This window comes from Embiotoca jacksoni, unplaced genomic scaffold (genome assembly GCF_022577435.1).
Source record: "Embiotoca jacksoni isolate LCO1_2020_lvr unplaced genomic scaffold, fEmbJac1.0.p SCAF_3, whole genome shotgun sequence".
In the NCBI taxonomy this organism is placed as follows: domain Eukaryota; kingdom Metazoa; phylum Chordata; class Actinopteri; family Embiotocidae; genus Embiotoca; species Embiotoca jacksoni.
In genome coordinates, this window is record NW_027185381.1 from 11,037,046 (window position 1) to 11,052,168 (window position 15,123).

Below are 15,123 nucleotides of genomic sequence, written 5' to 3' on the forward strand. Positions count from 1 at the left end.
TAAGTCTTTTATCTCTAGCGTATCGTGTACTTCTTTATTTTTCTCTGAACTGAGCGAGACACACTGCAGAGCTTTTGCTGAGGTCAGCAGAGCAGTCAAAGACATTTTCCTGGATGAATTTGGTTCAGCCTGTGACTGAGCAACACTTACACTCAGGGTAAGGTTTTGCTCCGATTTTTCACGTCCATCTTCCACGACCGTGGTCTCTCTTTTTTTCTCCTTGTCGTCTGTGGTGTCTTTTTTAGAAAGAGGAAAAGCACCTCTATCAAATATTTTGCGATTGTGTGATCTCACCAGGGCAAATATGCGAGCATAGAATCCAATGATGACCCCAAAGCAAGCTGCCCACAGTGGGAACAGCATATAAAGTCCAAAGTTGTCATAGGAGGAGGATGTTTCTCGCTGTCGTCCTTGGCATCTCACATGCACGGGTGAGTCCTTTAAAAATATCAGACAAGAAACAGCCACTGGAATAGCCAAAGTCCATGTGAGGGGAATCAGTACCATAATCCGCCTTTTTCTGTTACTTGCTTTGAAGGGTTGTGCAATGGCCTGGTATCTCTCTGCACTTATACACGCCAGTGTTACCAACTGAATGCAGCAGCTGAAGGAGAAAGAGACCAATTGTGTATCACAGATCAAGTCGCCCACACGTCCTCTCTGATACACAATGATAACGATGGATAAAAGGATGGGGCAGTCGATCGCACATCGCAGAAGGTCTATCACAGCCAGATTCACCACCAGTGCATTGTTGGCATTTTGCAGTGATTTTTGGTAATACACTGCCAGTATGACAAAAATGTTTGCTGCAATCCCCACAACAGAAGTGATTAACAGAATCAAGCTGTTTGCCACTACAAGGGCAATGTCAACGTATTCCTCCCAAACGGTGCTGTTCCCAGAGTCCCGTGCAGATACATGCTGGCCGCTCATCTCCAGGTTCAAAGAGTCACAGCGTTTAATTCTGTGTCCTCATTCTCCTCTGCTCAGACTGAACTTACATCTGCTTCTTCTGTCACCGTGTGTCTCCGCTGAATGAATATTATTAATGGATAAGCCCGCAGTTTGGACATGTCATGCCAAGGTATCCGCCCTGTTCATTATCACTCCGCAGCAGCAGTGGGTCACCTGGGAGTTCTCACTGTTCACATTCATTAAAAACTCTGCAGCGTCTTCACAGCAGAGACAACTGGGGGGAAAAAAATAAGAAAGATGGCTGTTAATTGAATAGCAGTTACGTCACTATTGTCTCAATCCTGATATACAACTTTAAAAAGCCAGCCGAACAGCTGTCCGTTTCATTTAATACAGTACCTTGCAAAAGGTTAAAGGCTTTACATTAATCATGCCAAATAGATGACTTGGGAGTTCTTGAATTGGCTCCGGAAATAAAGGGAGCAATGCTGCAGGATTATAGCATGACATTGTGTAATCCTGTTTGAAGATAAAGTGTGAAATGCTCTTTGCTTCAAATGTGTAAGCTTATGGACTAGGCCAAATCTGGGATTAGATCAACACAATACATTTTGCTACTGACCATCCTACATATTAGAGCGATCAAATGTCTCTCAAAGGCAGACGGATAAAAAGTGGAAGTTCTGGGGGAAGAAGTGTGCTGAAACACCACAACATCAGATGAGACAAAGCAATTTGAAATGACAAAGGCTAAAAACACTTTAGTTTGGAGCTGATTCCAATTTACAATATTTACATTAAGTGTGCCAAGGAGCAAAAGAAGATAACAAATTCAGCCAAAGGATTTTTACTAACAAAACCAAACCAATCAAAAACAGCATGTCTCCAGAAAGACTGTTAACTTTGTACAGAAATCACTTGTGTGTGCACATCATGAAAGCTGCATGATGCTGTTACAGTGCAGTCGTCAAACCACAGTATGTCTTCCCTGATGCTTATAGTCCTCTCTGATGTCAGGGACTGGATGGCTGGATTTCAATCTGACCATTAATGTCTATTACTAAAAAAAAAAAAGGATTGTAGGATTCAGTAACTTAGATTCATTATCCCGTTCGTTAGCAGCAACCTAACAGTAAAAACTCTCCTCAACTGCGTGTTTTTACTTTACTCAATGATGCACATTACGCTTCATGACTCATTGTGGGCTCAGGCGTGCACCATGTGAGACACGATGTCCTGCCTTTTGAATCAGGCCCAGGGACGTTGATATTATGTTATCCTTCTCTGAACTGTCTAATGCCTCTCTGAACTGTCTATAATGATGAAAAATACAAAATAACACAAAAACCTGCCAGACCCCAGAGCAGGCTAACCAAGAAAAATGAACGTCTTTTACTGACTGACCGATTCCCTGTTGTTGAAGCATGCTCAAGGTGAGCTGTGCTGCAGGCTTGCTTAACAAGTGCACCCAGATCTCTCATGTTTTTCTAGTGAGGGCAGTGAATAATTGATTCTTGCATATTTTGTTGAATTTGTTTCCCTGCAAATAAACAATAATTGGGTGTATGGTGAAGTCACACAGGTGCTTATGAGTGAAAGGATGCCGACATTAACTGCAGCATTGTTTTTTGCTGGCTACTGATGGCTTTGATCCTTTTCTTTTTCAGTGTACTGTATATTACATCAAATCAGAGTTCAAAAGGTTGCAGAGCCTACTATATGTACGACTCAATATTTCATTACCCAGCATCCTGAAAATAAAAACTTCCTTAAATGAGGACACATCCTCCCACACGACATGAAAACAGTTCCGGTGCTTTTTATTTATGAACAAAAAGTCAAGGGCGAAAGGCTTCACTTTGTCACCGTGTCTCTCTGCAGTCTGGCTGTTTGACTTTGTGTTAAAAATGCGTACAAGAGGAAAATTGCAAATGGAAACCGCATTTCTCAGAAAACACTCTTTTCAGTCAGTGTTTTCAGCCCGCTCAAGGTCTCCTTTCGTTTGTTACATTCATACACACTTGCAAACATCAATATGAAAAAGGTAAGAGTCGAGTGATCTACAAAACAATCACAGAGAAAACTGTCTTGTTGAATATTGTCATTGTTCCAGATTAAAACAAATGAACAAAGACTACAAGAACACCCAGCAATATAACGTAATTCAAAGAAATGCCAAAACAAACTAGTCTCAAAAAGAGATTCAAATACATTATATTGGATTGCATTATTGCATAGGCTATTCTACAGTATTGTCAACGTCCTGAATTTTAGTCTCTGAGCTCTCGTTGGGCAGCAGTGAGGACCTCTGTGAAGGACACCAGCCTGGAGATGTTCAGGTGTGTGTCCTTGGTGCAGCTCCATTGGACGCTGACAACCCTGGCAGCTTCTTTGTTTGTGCGGGCCAAAGTCACAGCGGCAACACTTTGCTGTGCGTGTTGATGCTCCTCCCTAAGGAAGGCAGCCGGCTGCACCTGTTCAAGGAGCGCATGTGGATGCTGACAGTGGCGGGCCCGTGAGGGATGTAGCGGCCGCACGACAACAGCTCCAGAGCGCCATCACGGAACTGGCGGATAAACACATTGTCAGGAAATATAAGCAATAATTTCACAAGCAATTAACATGAATTTCCTATCTTCGATTCAACTGAAGATCCACATTTTGGCAGCTCACCTGTTTGTTGGACAGAAAGTAGATGATGGGGTTGTAAACAGGGCTGGTCTTGGCAAAGTACATGGGAGTGGTGGCGAGCAGCGGAGGGATGTACAGCTCTGGATCCACAACCACCACCACTGACAGAGCCGTGTAGGGCAGCCAGCAAATGAAAAAAGCTATAATCATGGCCAGGACCATGCTGATGGCGTGATCATTCTCCTTCTTGCTGGAGCGCCCACCCTGCAGCTCCACACTCCGGTTCAGCTGGTAAAAAGTACATTTGGACCCACAATCAAAGCCAATAACTGCTCTTTAGTGTGTACGTGATAGACTGCAGTCAGACAGGGATGGATGAAAAAGTACAATAAAAGTGTAGAAGCCCAGTGTGAGCCCACCTTATTCATGGCTGTCAGCACCCTGAAGTAGCAATAGACGATGATAGCAACCGGCAGGATGAAGCAGAGGAGTGTATAGAGGAGGAGGTAGCTGTAGTTGCTCCAAGATCTCTCCTCCCAGGCCAGAGAGCAGGACGTCTGGACACCCTCAGGTCCGTACGAGCTCCAGCCGAACAGCGGAGCGACGGCCCAAAACAGGCAGAAGCTCCAGACAAACAGGAGCCCCATGACGCTCCTCCGCATGCTCAGCTTAAAACCAGCTTTTGGCTTGCACACCACATTGTACCGCTCGTAGGCAAGAAGGGTGAGAGTGCAGAGAGAAACCAGACCTGGGAGAGAGGGGCAAATCAACATGTTTGAGAAAAGAAAAATAAACTTTACTCAGAGAACTTTTTTTTCTTTTTCATGACCTCTCAAGAGGTCCCAGAGGTCATTGACAAGAGAGAAAACTCTATCCACTGAGAAGACTGTGACAGTGCTCGAAAGCTATTGAAAAGCTTGAGTTAGTTAACAATATCTTTGTTGTACTAAACTGTCAACTTAATGAAAGTTTCAAGGAGGAAACAAATGGGAAAACGATCTCCCAGAAGATAATTTAAAACTACAGTTAATCAAAGTGAAGGAAAAGTCAGAGTCCTCCTGGGCATTAAGTCATAAAAAAAAACAACTCCCCTCTCATATTCAGACTTACCAAAATAATTGACCGCAAAGCCTTGAAACACACACGCTCCATGGCCGATGAAGAAGGAGCCGTGGTAGTTTGTGATGGTGACGACCAGGGAGCCGCACAGGCTGATCATGAGGTCAGACACAGCGAGGCTCAGGATGAAAATGTTCATGGGCTGCAGGAGAGACGGATTCCTCAGCATCACGGTTATGACGAGCCCGTTGTTGAAGACTGACAGCACTGTGGTGATGAACATGAGGAAGGAGAGTATGCTGTAGCCCACCCGGGGGAAGATGGTGGGCGCTGCAGTTACCAGCTCGGAGTGGATGGATGGAGGAGGAGGAGAGCTGCCGTCCATGGTGCCCAAATGATCCAGCTCCGGGGAAGCTACTGTGAGGCCAGAGACGCAACCCGCATACATTCTGTTTAGCTCAGCAGCCCACGTCATCGATTTTTATCATTCCTGATCCCTGTCGAACCACTCGGCTTTTCTTATTTTCCAAGATCTCAGATTGTGCACCTGTCAGATGGAGAAAGCCCCAAATGTAATACGGGAAATTGGTTGGTAACACGATTTGGGGGGGATTAATCCCAATAAACCCACTGCGATAATTGTAAGTGGAAATTGGAGTGGTTATTAACAAGAGATCAATTAGTGCTCCAAATGTATTTTCAAATTATGAAACCTTTAGTTGTTTATATGGCCAATAATATAAAATAAACAAAAAATAGCACAGAAGCAGACATTCAATAAACATACCTGCTAATTAAATCTAATTGCAGCAGTTATCATACAAAACATGTTGCTTTAAATGAAGGACAGAAGCACTGGTATACGATCAGGCCTTCACTATTTTAATAAATACAGAAATGAAAGGTAAAACTGCACTTCCTCAACACATTTTAAACTACAGAGACAGAAATAAACTGAGGTCTTGGTTGTGGCTGCTCTTATTTCCCTTTTTTTTTTTAAATAGATTTCAGCTTATGTAACAATTACAAGCCTTCTTTACAGCACGTGAAAACATGTCAACTAATTCCTGCAAACCATAAAAACTCACTGCTGCTTCTTTGACAGATCAAATAGCAGCATTCATGCTAAATATAGCAATGATGCTCCATTTTTTTTTCTGGAGAAATATCAATATTTCTCATCTGCTAAAAATCTGATGTATAGGCTGTGTGTATGAAAAGGGCTAAAAACTATTATATTCAAAGGTCTCAGAACATCAAAGTGAAACGTGTGCAACAATGCGCAGCGCATAATGACATTAACCGAGATGCTGGCTGGCAAAATTTGAAAAAGCTTCATTACCATAAATTACATCTAGCTATTACAAACATATATCAATGCAGAGATGTGAACGACAGATGAAGGCAACGGAGTGTATGTGAACGTGAATTCTCCCCTGCAACAGATGCACAGGACAAAAGGCAAAAACAATTCAGAATACTGAATAACATGACAAACTTGATGTGTGACTGCCCCCTGCTGTTCAGACTGGGTAAAATACATCTAGTTGTATAATCCAACTTCTCTCTCTCTCTCTCTCTCTCTCTCTCTCTCTCTCTCTCTCTCTCTCTCTCACACACACACACACACACCGAATTCTTTGAAAGGATAAATATGTAACTAGTTTAAAGCTTAGTAAACCTCAACAGTTTACACGATTGTTACCGCTTACACGTCATTTAAATATGACGTGTTTTCTAAAATACTATTTCTCATTACAAAATAAAGTTGAGCGGAGATGATTCAGTCACAGTCTTTCTTCCCCCTCTGATCAGTCTCTGCTCTGTCCCTGAGAGGCAGGAGAGGAGACGCTCAAGCCAGCAGGATTGTATTCGGGATCAGACGGGAGACTCGTGCTGCAGAGGAGTGCGGCGGGGGAAGAAGGTGTGCTGGAAGTCGTAGTTGAGCATGCAGCTGATGGAGGCCATGTAGATGTCAGCGAAGCGGGACAGTCGGCGTGAGAAGTAGGTGGGGTTGTGGTACGTCCGGAAGAGACTCCCGAACTGAGCATTGAAGATGTCCTTAGTCTGCGGCCTGCCGTGTAAACACAGGCCATTGAGATAGGGTTACGTCAGCTCCATAAGATCTTAGTAAATTATCCAAACTGCTTGTGTTTGCCAAAAGAATGATCTTCATTACCTCATGCTTTCTCTCTCTCTGATCCACTCCTCGACTACAGCTCGAGATGCTGGATCCCTGTGCACCTGTTTGGAGGCGGTACGATACACACAAGTTAGACACAAAAATGTGGGAACTGATGCAAAAAAAGGAGAAAGAAACAGCGCCGCACAGATAAACTAACACAAAAGCTGAATCTCCCGACCTGCATCTGCTCGATCAGTCCTGTCAGCGCCTGTAACCACGTCGTCATGTGCACGTACTGCTGCGTGTTCATGATCTTGATCTCCTTCCTCAGCTCAGGTATGATGGCGCCCGTCCTCCAGCCATGTTTCAGCGTTAGATCCTGTTGAGCAAAGGATCAGGAGATTCATATTGAACACGCGCTACTGTGCGCTGCGTGATCCGTCAATGATTTCTGCCTGAAGGTTTGACTCATGGATCAATAAGCAGGAAATAAATATGCAAGCAATAATACACACAGGGGGAGTGAAACCATGAACAGGCTTTGTGGGATTAAGCATATCATTCAGTACAGCTTAAATGTGAGTGCATTATTGTTAGTTTACTACAATGTCACACTCATATTAATCACCAGTTCATCAGCAACACAACAGTTGGACTGTGAAGTCGAAGTACTGTTGCTTACTCAGTCAAATTTGACAGCACTCACAGCCCAATACAGAATCGATGTAGTTGTGCAAATGAGAAGAAAATAGACTTGAAGCCTTAATCCCCTCCCCTCCCCCATCTCTCTCTCACACACACACACACACACACACACACACACACACACACACCCCTGACTGCAGTTCTGCACCTAAAGCTTTAGTAAACACAGACCTGTCAGATGGCCACAACAAACATCTGAAAACACATCTGAAACACATCCTGAGTAGCGAGAACACTTTCTTTTACTCTGTGTAATTGAATCTACTCCTGGGTAACTCAGAGACGTGTCTGCTCCCACTTGCAGTAACGATCTCCTGCAGCCGGAGAGTCTGACTGCAGTCAGTGTAAACCACAAACGCCAAGTTCTATCTCTCTAAATGAGCAAGACAACATAATTGACTCCTGGCCGCCTGCCATCGACAAGGCAGCGTGCCAGAGATGTAAACGCTGTCTTCTTATCACCCTATACAGCTGATCAAGCATGTATATGCGTGTATCCGAGGAGCTACAAAAAAAAAACACGACTCTATTAGCTTGTTTGATGCAGATGACGGACAGCTGCTGGGCTGGAGGTGTAAAAAGGTAAAATGAGGTGCGGTGATCCTCGTCAAAATGTCTGTCAACCAAACTTAATGCAGTGCTTCAGTAACTGGGCTTTAATGCAGCAAGTATTAGCTTCTCAGTACATGATTGTATTTCAGCCATTCACTCAGTTCTCTCTAAGCCTAACAGAGTAGTAAGACTGCAGTACAGATGAACTCGGTCGGGATCGGCCCTGTAAGTTCAGGGAAAACACACTTATCTTAAATGACATCTTAGATGAAGCATGGTCAGAGCAGTGCTCATATTCACAATATAATTTCTCATGCTGCAGTGCTGATAATGAATCCTTTGTTGTAAATATGTCTGAAAGCCGCTTACTGCCAAGTCGCTGTAGATGTGATCTCCGAAGTAGAGTACTTTGGATCCTCTCCAGCCGGTGAGTCGGAGGAACTCGTAAAGGTTTCCCTGCAGATCAAACACATACATAAAAAGAAAAGAATCAACCATGTGTTATATCACTGAGTGCACCCCGAGTAATTTATTAGACATATTAAACTGGCTTGTCTGGATCATTTCCTGGTACAGCACCTGTTTGTAGATCTGCCCTTTTTCCAGCTTGTGAATTCTGTCCCATAGCAACGCGCCTTTGTCCGTCACTCGCCTGAAAGGTCTGGGACAATATACAGACACATAAATCTGACCCACTTACAATACTGTCAGATCCAAAGAGGACATACAGTACAACTATGCACAGTGCAGCCATACTGTGCATGTTCATGATGCCCCCGAGTGGGATGTCCAAGGCATGACATGAAGACAGTATGAGCTGCATACAGAAGCATACTTACTTTCTCCTGTCGTTGAAGAAACTGGGTTTGTCGGCCTGAACAATAACAACATCAAACAGGTCCCTCCAGTCCTTCCCTACGATGTAGGTCATTCCTCGGTTCCTGACGAGGACAAAGATTCAAAACTTCACTTGGTCAGCAACGTCCTAAATCTCGACATGAGGGTGCAATGACACTTGAGCTGAGGCCACAGCTATACAACAGCACTAATACTGTACAACCGTCATGTTTGAACTGGCTGTTCCACGTTAATTTGTAAATTAATTCAAGCTGCAAACTGAACTCTACAAGATTCTCAATATTTCCATTGGTGCATTTTAACATTTGTTTATTAAAACATTTAGGACAGTTGCAGTTTAAAATATTCATGAAATATAAACTTGGGAACTGAAAAATGTCAATGTGCATGCAGCCCCTTGTTGCCGTGACAACTCAACGTAACAAATTAGGAAACCATTTCTGTGTATTGGGCTCTGGAAAGCCTTCTGAGGTCGGATACGCACTGTTGGTCATTTTGAACAAACAACCCCGACTTCACAAGACTTCATAGTCAATGACTTACAAGGAATTACAAATGCTAGGCTGTTGATGTGTGTTTGCCCATCCATAAAAGTTGGTATATCATAATTAAACATCAGCACACCAACAAATTGACATTTTCAAATTAATTGTGCCAACAAACACTTGTACTCTGTTTGCTCCCACTTACACGAAGTCAAAGGGGCTGTTGGTAATGAGGAACATCTTTTTTCCATGCTCTGACAGCTTCATCAGCACAGCGTGGCTTTGCTCACCGTAGCAAACGTATTTCTCTGGAAAGATGAGATAGTAGGGTCAGAGTGGGGGTTAATGATTTGATCTGAGCGAAAAAAAAAAAAAACCTCTGCTTTTTATTGTTATATCAACACCTCGTTATGCCTAAATCATGTTTTTATTTCTGAGATATGTCCACATAATTTGTTTCATTAGCCCTGATGAAGTAATATAAATCAAAGAACATTACCAATATCCGCCTCCACAGCTCGGTACATAATGCCCTTGACGTGAACATCTCTAATAGCTTCCTGTGGAGAGGGAAAGTAAACAGCCCTCAGCCAGGAAGTCATGACTTCAGTGACATCATGTTAACATTCAGCTCCAACGCCAGCTTTGCTCTGTAAATAAACAGTTGACTTGGAAGCACAAAGAAAGTGCATCTCTGAATACAAATTCAATTTGAGGAAAGCAGCGCCTAGAGTTTCCTTTCTTTGGTGACACAGTGAGAAAGCTTTCGAATCAGCGAACGAGTGAATCGACTCCCCACTGAAAACCTGCACATTAAAAGGCAAACTTTGGCATTTTTCAACCCAGATTCATTCAAAAACAGACTCCAGGTTAAAAAAAAAAAAAAGAACTTTTAAATAAGTTTCCTTTTAAGGGAAACTTCGGGCATTTATTGTACACAAAGAAGGTCTGAAGCATAGAAAAGTCAAAGGGAAATAAAAGTTTAGAAATGATAAGATCAAAACTGCATCATAAAGCATACTTGGAAAGACAGAAAGATAAAAGACGGTGTCCTTGAAAAGATACGAGAGCCATTTGTGAAACAGAGAGCGTGTGTGAGACAGCAATCTGTCAAAAACGCCGCAGCAACACACAGAATAGACGGGAGCAGCATGACAGCTGGCCTCTGAGGGAGAACACGGCACTGATTTCTCGCCGCTCTCCCTGTGAAGTAGTCGAGCCCCCAGAGAGCAGACGAGCTGCAGGCGAGCTTGATTGACTAAAATTAGACTCCGCTCTTCAGAGCTAAAATTAACATGGCTGGAGTATCACAGCACACTGCAAACAAGTAAATATGTTAACATTCATATGCACGTGTGGTTAGTTTTCATGTGCTTACACACAGTGGGCCATGGGAGACGCAGCCAGGGAAAAGACGAGGACTGCTTAATCATCTCATTACAAATTTACACAACACTGATCAAACCACGATAACAAAGCAGATCACCTTGACGTCTTTGTAGAGATGCACTGGCTCGTAGTCGATGTTGTGCTTCATGAAGAAGTCGTTGACACACGACAGGAGGGTCATCTCAGGCAAGGAGAAGATGTCCATGAACTGTTTCATGGTGTGGCCGTGTGAACTCTGCAGGACAGACATTATCATCATTAAGTTATTGTTGCTTATTTTGATGTTAACATTTCCCGTGTTAAGAGTTGGATGTGACCATCACCTTGCCGTAGAAGTCACTCATGTTCTCCAGGGGGACGTGACAGCTTTCATACATGGCAATTACCTCCTCGTCAGGGACTGGATGGAGACCCCTGAATCAGAAACAAGAAACATCCCAAATCTTTAGACAATGACAGAATTCAGAGAGCCTCATCTGTTGCTAACCCACAGAAAGGCTGTAAGATCTGTAGCCTGAAATGCATTTGGACATTATAGAGCTTTGAGCTGACGTGAAAAAGCGTTAATTTGACATTTTTCAACAGTGTTTTATTTATTTCCCACCACCCTGACGTGAGAAGCAACACAGTGCACAGATACCTGTATACAGTTCCCAACTGGATGTAGTGGAAAGCATCTATCTTCATCAGCAGCGCCTGTTGCAAATCATTAAACATTCACAATGATCCTCACGTTGCGACATGTGCAAAATATTGTCAAAATTGTTTCTCTTAGTGAGACAAGAAAAACTTTTCTCACCTTCTGGACATCATAGTGAAGTCCCCGGACAGCAAAATTTGGAATATAATCGTACTTCCGCAGAGCCTCTGGATACTAACAAAATATAATAAAAAAATTAGTTTGAGGTTTTAAGTGACATCACAAGCATTAGATTGACTGAATTGTACAAAAAAACTGAGCAACATCACTGAAGTAAACCACAAAGCTGAATCCACAATCAACCTATACAAGAAGAAATGCTCAAACACAGTCACAGCCCAGTTTGGAAGACGTCTGAGGGTTAGATGCTTCTCTGATTTTTTTTAACGACTAATTTATACAATAACAAACAAGGAACACACACGCACAGGGCTACACATGATCTTGTTTTGTATTTTTTTTTTTGTTACAGCAAACAAAAATTGAGTGATTAGTCTGAAGTGCCTGGTTGTAAAGAGTCGCGCACACACCCGGTGTTTGGAGATGAGGATGTCCCGTGCTATGTTGAAGATGAGGGTGTGGAGGTGGCGGGAGTAGAACGCCAGGGTGTAGTCGTAGTCGAAGCCGTAGATCTCTATGTCTTGCAGGCTCATCTCGTTGTTGGCAAATATGGTGTCTGGGTTGACGAAGCTGGTGGATATAACTGGGATCAAATTAGAGAGGAGAGAAAAACACCTCAGCTCATTTTGCAGTTTACGTGAATTCGGGAATATCATACAGTATGTTGCATCTTGGGACAGGAGAACATCAGATAACAAAGTTTCTTGAAGGTGATGGATAAGTTGCTGACTGCACCGCAGGCCTGTCTATCAAACAGACATGCCCCCCAAAAATGCTGCTTTTTGAAGCCTAATTACTAATTAATTATGTGATTATTATAAGATAATAACACCCACAAAACTAATAAGAAAGAGTGACTTCAGCAATCGAGACCATTACAACTCGCGGAAAATTTTTTATTGACTTTGTACTTCATGAGAAAAGTTAAATGGGAGTCGATGGAGCCAGAGACTTTTTGGAGCCAACATCTAGTGGCCCTTGATGCTACTGTTAAAAGGCACTTCCACATCGGTCTCGTTTTTTCTGACCGGAAGCCATATCCACTTTTATATACAGGCTATGATTGCAACCAGCTGAACACCCTAGCATGCAGGAGAATCTACCATGGCCACAAAACAAAGTGTTTGGGTGATCATTTCTGGGCCACGGTAGAGACATGGCAATGACACAGGCCAGACTCTTGTGAAAGTGGACCCACTGCCTATGCAGATATGAACAGCTCACTCTAAGGGAACAAAAACACAACTATTCTTAGTTTCAGGTGTTATAAACTAATGAAAACAAAGTTATGAATATGAAATTCCATTTCTGCCAATAGATCTTGTGCGATTCTGTGCTAGGTTATGTTTACAATAATACAACATACATATATGCCATATCATATTAATTATATATAGGTCGTATTATCAACTATTAATCCTAAGGGGTAGACGAAAGGCTGTGTTTGTGAATGAAGGTGTAGACAACAGGGTGTGGTTGTGAATGAAGGTGTAGACGAAAGGTTGTGAATGAAGGTGTAGACAAAAGGCTGTGTTTGTAAATGAGAGTGAGAGTACTGTGCCAAACCAAAAGGTCACAGGAGGGGGTCTGCAACTGTGGGGTCACATACTGTTGTTCTTTGAGGCATAAACAGGAACAGACGGCTGTCTGGAGGACTCCAGGGTGTGAAGGAAGACAACCACCACCTCCTCCAACCAACAAAGGATACATCAATACACATGACTTTTTGGTGGAAGACAACCACCACCTCCTCCAACCAACAAAGGATACATCAATACACATGACTTTTTGGTGTCTGGACTATAAGAAGACTGGGTGAGGGAAAGTCAGGAGCTCAGACTTCCTGAACTGACACATACTCTGTTGCGGTCAGTGAAACATAGTCTGGACCCAGAGCTCTGTAAAATGGTTATTCTGCTGCTGTTAAATAAATATCTTGGAGCCTGACATATTCTCCTATTGCCTCATTAAAGAACACGCAGGACTGGGGGCTGACACATTTTGGTTACTTTAGCAGGAGCCCAAGTCCAACAATCTCCCTAAATCCAACACACTGGTCCCAAAGTTGAATGAACCCTTCTCTGACACGTTCTCAACACATGCAGGACATTATAATCTTCACTGTGGATTAATTACATGGCTGTTCTATTGACTCGCATTATATTTGACCTATTTTCTATATACCGACATCTCAGCACATTGAAGACGGTACTTTTGATTTGGTGTTAAGGAGGTGGGCAAAAACAACAAGTACCACGAGGCTGTGGAGACATGAGTCGTGACAGGGTTATAAAGCGACAGCAGTTTTACCGCGTCGCTGCATCTTAATGAATGAACAGCGCTCTTTACCGTCAGTCTGCCTCTTGGTCTCATTGTAAACAGCCCACAGCCTCTCCGTCGTGTCCTGGCCGTCTGAGGAGCTGCTGCGGACACATTCTGCGTAGGTCTTGGCTCCGGGCTGCCGGAACAAGAGTCGACCGACACCCCGAGGCACCGCACCGAAATCCCGTTTCCATAAGCGGGACCGGACCGGTCGGTGGTGCAAACCCTGTAAGACATGAGAGAACAAGTTCGCCCTCTGCAGGCAGTCTGTGAGCTTCAGGAGAGACAACGACATGGGCGCCATGGCTCTGTTCTTTACGTGGTGGTCCACGTGGAGGTCGCGATGAGCTCCTTGACTACTGCACGCGAGTTGTCTCGTGTAAATACTGAAACAGTCGCTCCCTGTATGTGGCTCTTGCGTCACTTCCGTGTTTGATGATTGTATTATTTATTTCCCCCCCCCCAGCCAACCAGCGAATCAGAGGCCGGTGCGTCTTGCTCAGTAGCTCCTTGCTGTCCCTGAACCAGCTCGCACAGGTTACCTGATACATATATTATATAAATGGTATGAACACGCAGTCCAGAAAACGACCCGCCATTACGCAGAACTACTGTAATGTTCAGGGCAACAGGAGCTTCTCCTTCTTTCAGCATTAATATATCAATCCAGAAACCTAAATCAGATTAAATGTTAGTATAATAACATAATAAATAACATTGGTAACTTCAAAATCATAAGATGTGTTAGAAAAATTACTCAGAGGCTGGATTCAAAATCAAACATATCGGACATTTATTCTTGCAAGAAGGAGCAAATAAATACATGTCCACTCAAAGAAGGATGTCCAGCATTGCTCAACGTCACTCCTCCGCAGGGCAGCTTTTACACAGTGTGACAAACAGCTGACAGTCACCCCCATCCTCTTTGTAGCTGATTTCGTAGATAACACCCAGTTCGGTTGCAGGTCACAAGATAAGGACACGGGGACGTCGTAAATGAGACAACATTCTTACTACATAACTTATAACTATACTTTTTAGGATACAGATGAGAAGAGCTTTTTTTTTTTCTAACAGTAAAAAAAAAATCATGATAAATACAAATTGTAGTAAGATGAGTCATAATTTAGTCATAACAGGACACTTTAATGAGGTAACCTGCAATATTTCACAATTATAACTTGATATAAGAATTTTGTTGGAGTACAAAATCCTATTAAGTAAAAGTACAAAAGTATCAGCATCAAAAAGTACTTAGA

The 15,123-nt window shown here is 43.0% G+C and overlaps 3 protein-coding genes across 3 annotated transcripts; all 3 read right to left on the reverse strand.

The window, feature by feature from the left end:
• Nucleotides 1-14: 14 nt before the first annotated feature.
• Nucleotides 15-936, reverse strand: LOC138205947 (5-hydroxytryptamine receptor 1D-like). The gene is made up of 2 exons (XM_069162333.1): nt 151-936; nt 15-44 (listed from the first exon to the last, which is right to left on the reverse strand). Exons 1-2 carry the CDS (start codon nt 934-936, stop codon nt 15-17), a joined length of 816 nt encoding a protein of 271 aa, XP_069018434.1.
• Nucleotides 937-3,328: 2,392 nt separating this feature from the next.
• parietopsin lies at nt 3,329-4,993 on the reverse strand. Its single transcript, XM_069162921.1, has 4 exons — nt 4,660-4,993; nt 3,969-4,297; nt 3,592-3,837; nt 3,329-3,484 (listed from the first exon to the last, which is right to left on the reverse strand). Exons 1-4 carry the CDS (start codon nt 4,991-4,993, stop codon nt 3,329-3,331), a joined length of 1,065 nt encoding a protein of 354 aa, XP_069019022.1.
• A 476-nt stretch (nt 4,994-5,469) lies between these two features.
• nt5dc3 (5'-nucleotidase domain containing 3) lies at nt 5,470-14,319 on the reverse strand. Its single transcript, XM_069162920.1, has 14 exons — nt 13,892-14,319; nt 11,953-12,125; nt 11,522-11,596; nt 11,363-11,418; nt 11,046-11,136; nt 10,820-10,957; nt 9,833-9,893; nt 9,539-9,641; nt 8,830-8,931; nt 8,570-8,651; nt 8,360-8,446; nt 6,972-7,112; nt 6,788-6,852; nt 5,470-6,682 (listed from the first exon to the last, which is right to left on the reverse strand). Exons 1-14 carry the CDS (start codon nt 14,166-14,168, stop codon nt 6,487-6,489), a joined length of 1,647 nt encoding a protein of 548 aa, XP_069019021.1. The 5' UTR covers nt 14,169-14,319; the 3' UTR covers nt 5,470-6,486.
• Between the last annotated feature and the right edge of the window lie 804 nt (nt 14,320-15,123).

Coding starts and splice junctions, on each gene's coding strand:
- LOC138205947 (XM_069162333.1), bottom strand. CDS start 936: ATGAGCGGCCAGCATGTATCTGCACGGGACTCTGGGAACAGCACCGTT. Junction 45..150: donor AGCAAAACCTTACCCTGAGT/GTAAGTGTTGCT, acceptor CGCTCAGTTCAG/AGAAAAATAAAGAAGTACAC.
- parietopsin (XM_069162921.1), bottom strand. CDS start 4,993: ATGGACGGCAGCTCTCCTCCTCCTCCATCCATCCACTCCGAGCTGGTA. Junction 4,298..4,659: donor CTTTGCGGTCAATTATTTTG/GTAAGTCTGAAT, acceptor CCTCTCTCCCAG/GTCTGGTTTCTCTCTGCACT. Junction 3,838..3,968: donor TGCTGACAGCCATGAATAAG/GTGGGCTCACAC, acceptor ACTTTTTACCAG/CTGAACCGGAGTGTGGAGCT.
- nt5dc3 (XM_069162920.1), bottom strand. CDS start 14,168: ATGGCGCCCATGTCGTTGTCTCTCCTGAAGCTCACAGACTGCCTGCAG. Junction 12,126..13,891: donor GACCAAGAGGCAGACTGACG/GTAAAGAGCGCT, acceptor ATTTGATCCCAG/TTATATCCACCAGCTTCGTC. Junction 8,447..8,569: donor AAGGGCAGATCTACAAACAG/GTGCTGTACCAG, acceptor TTTGATCTGCAG/GGAAACCTTTACGAGTTCCT.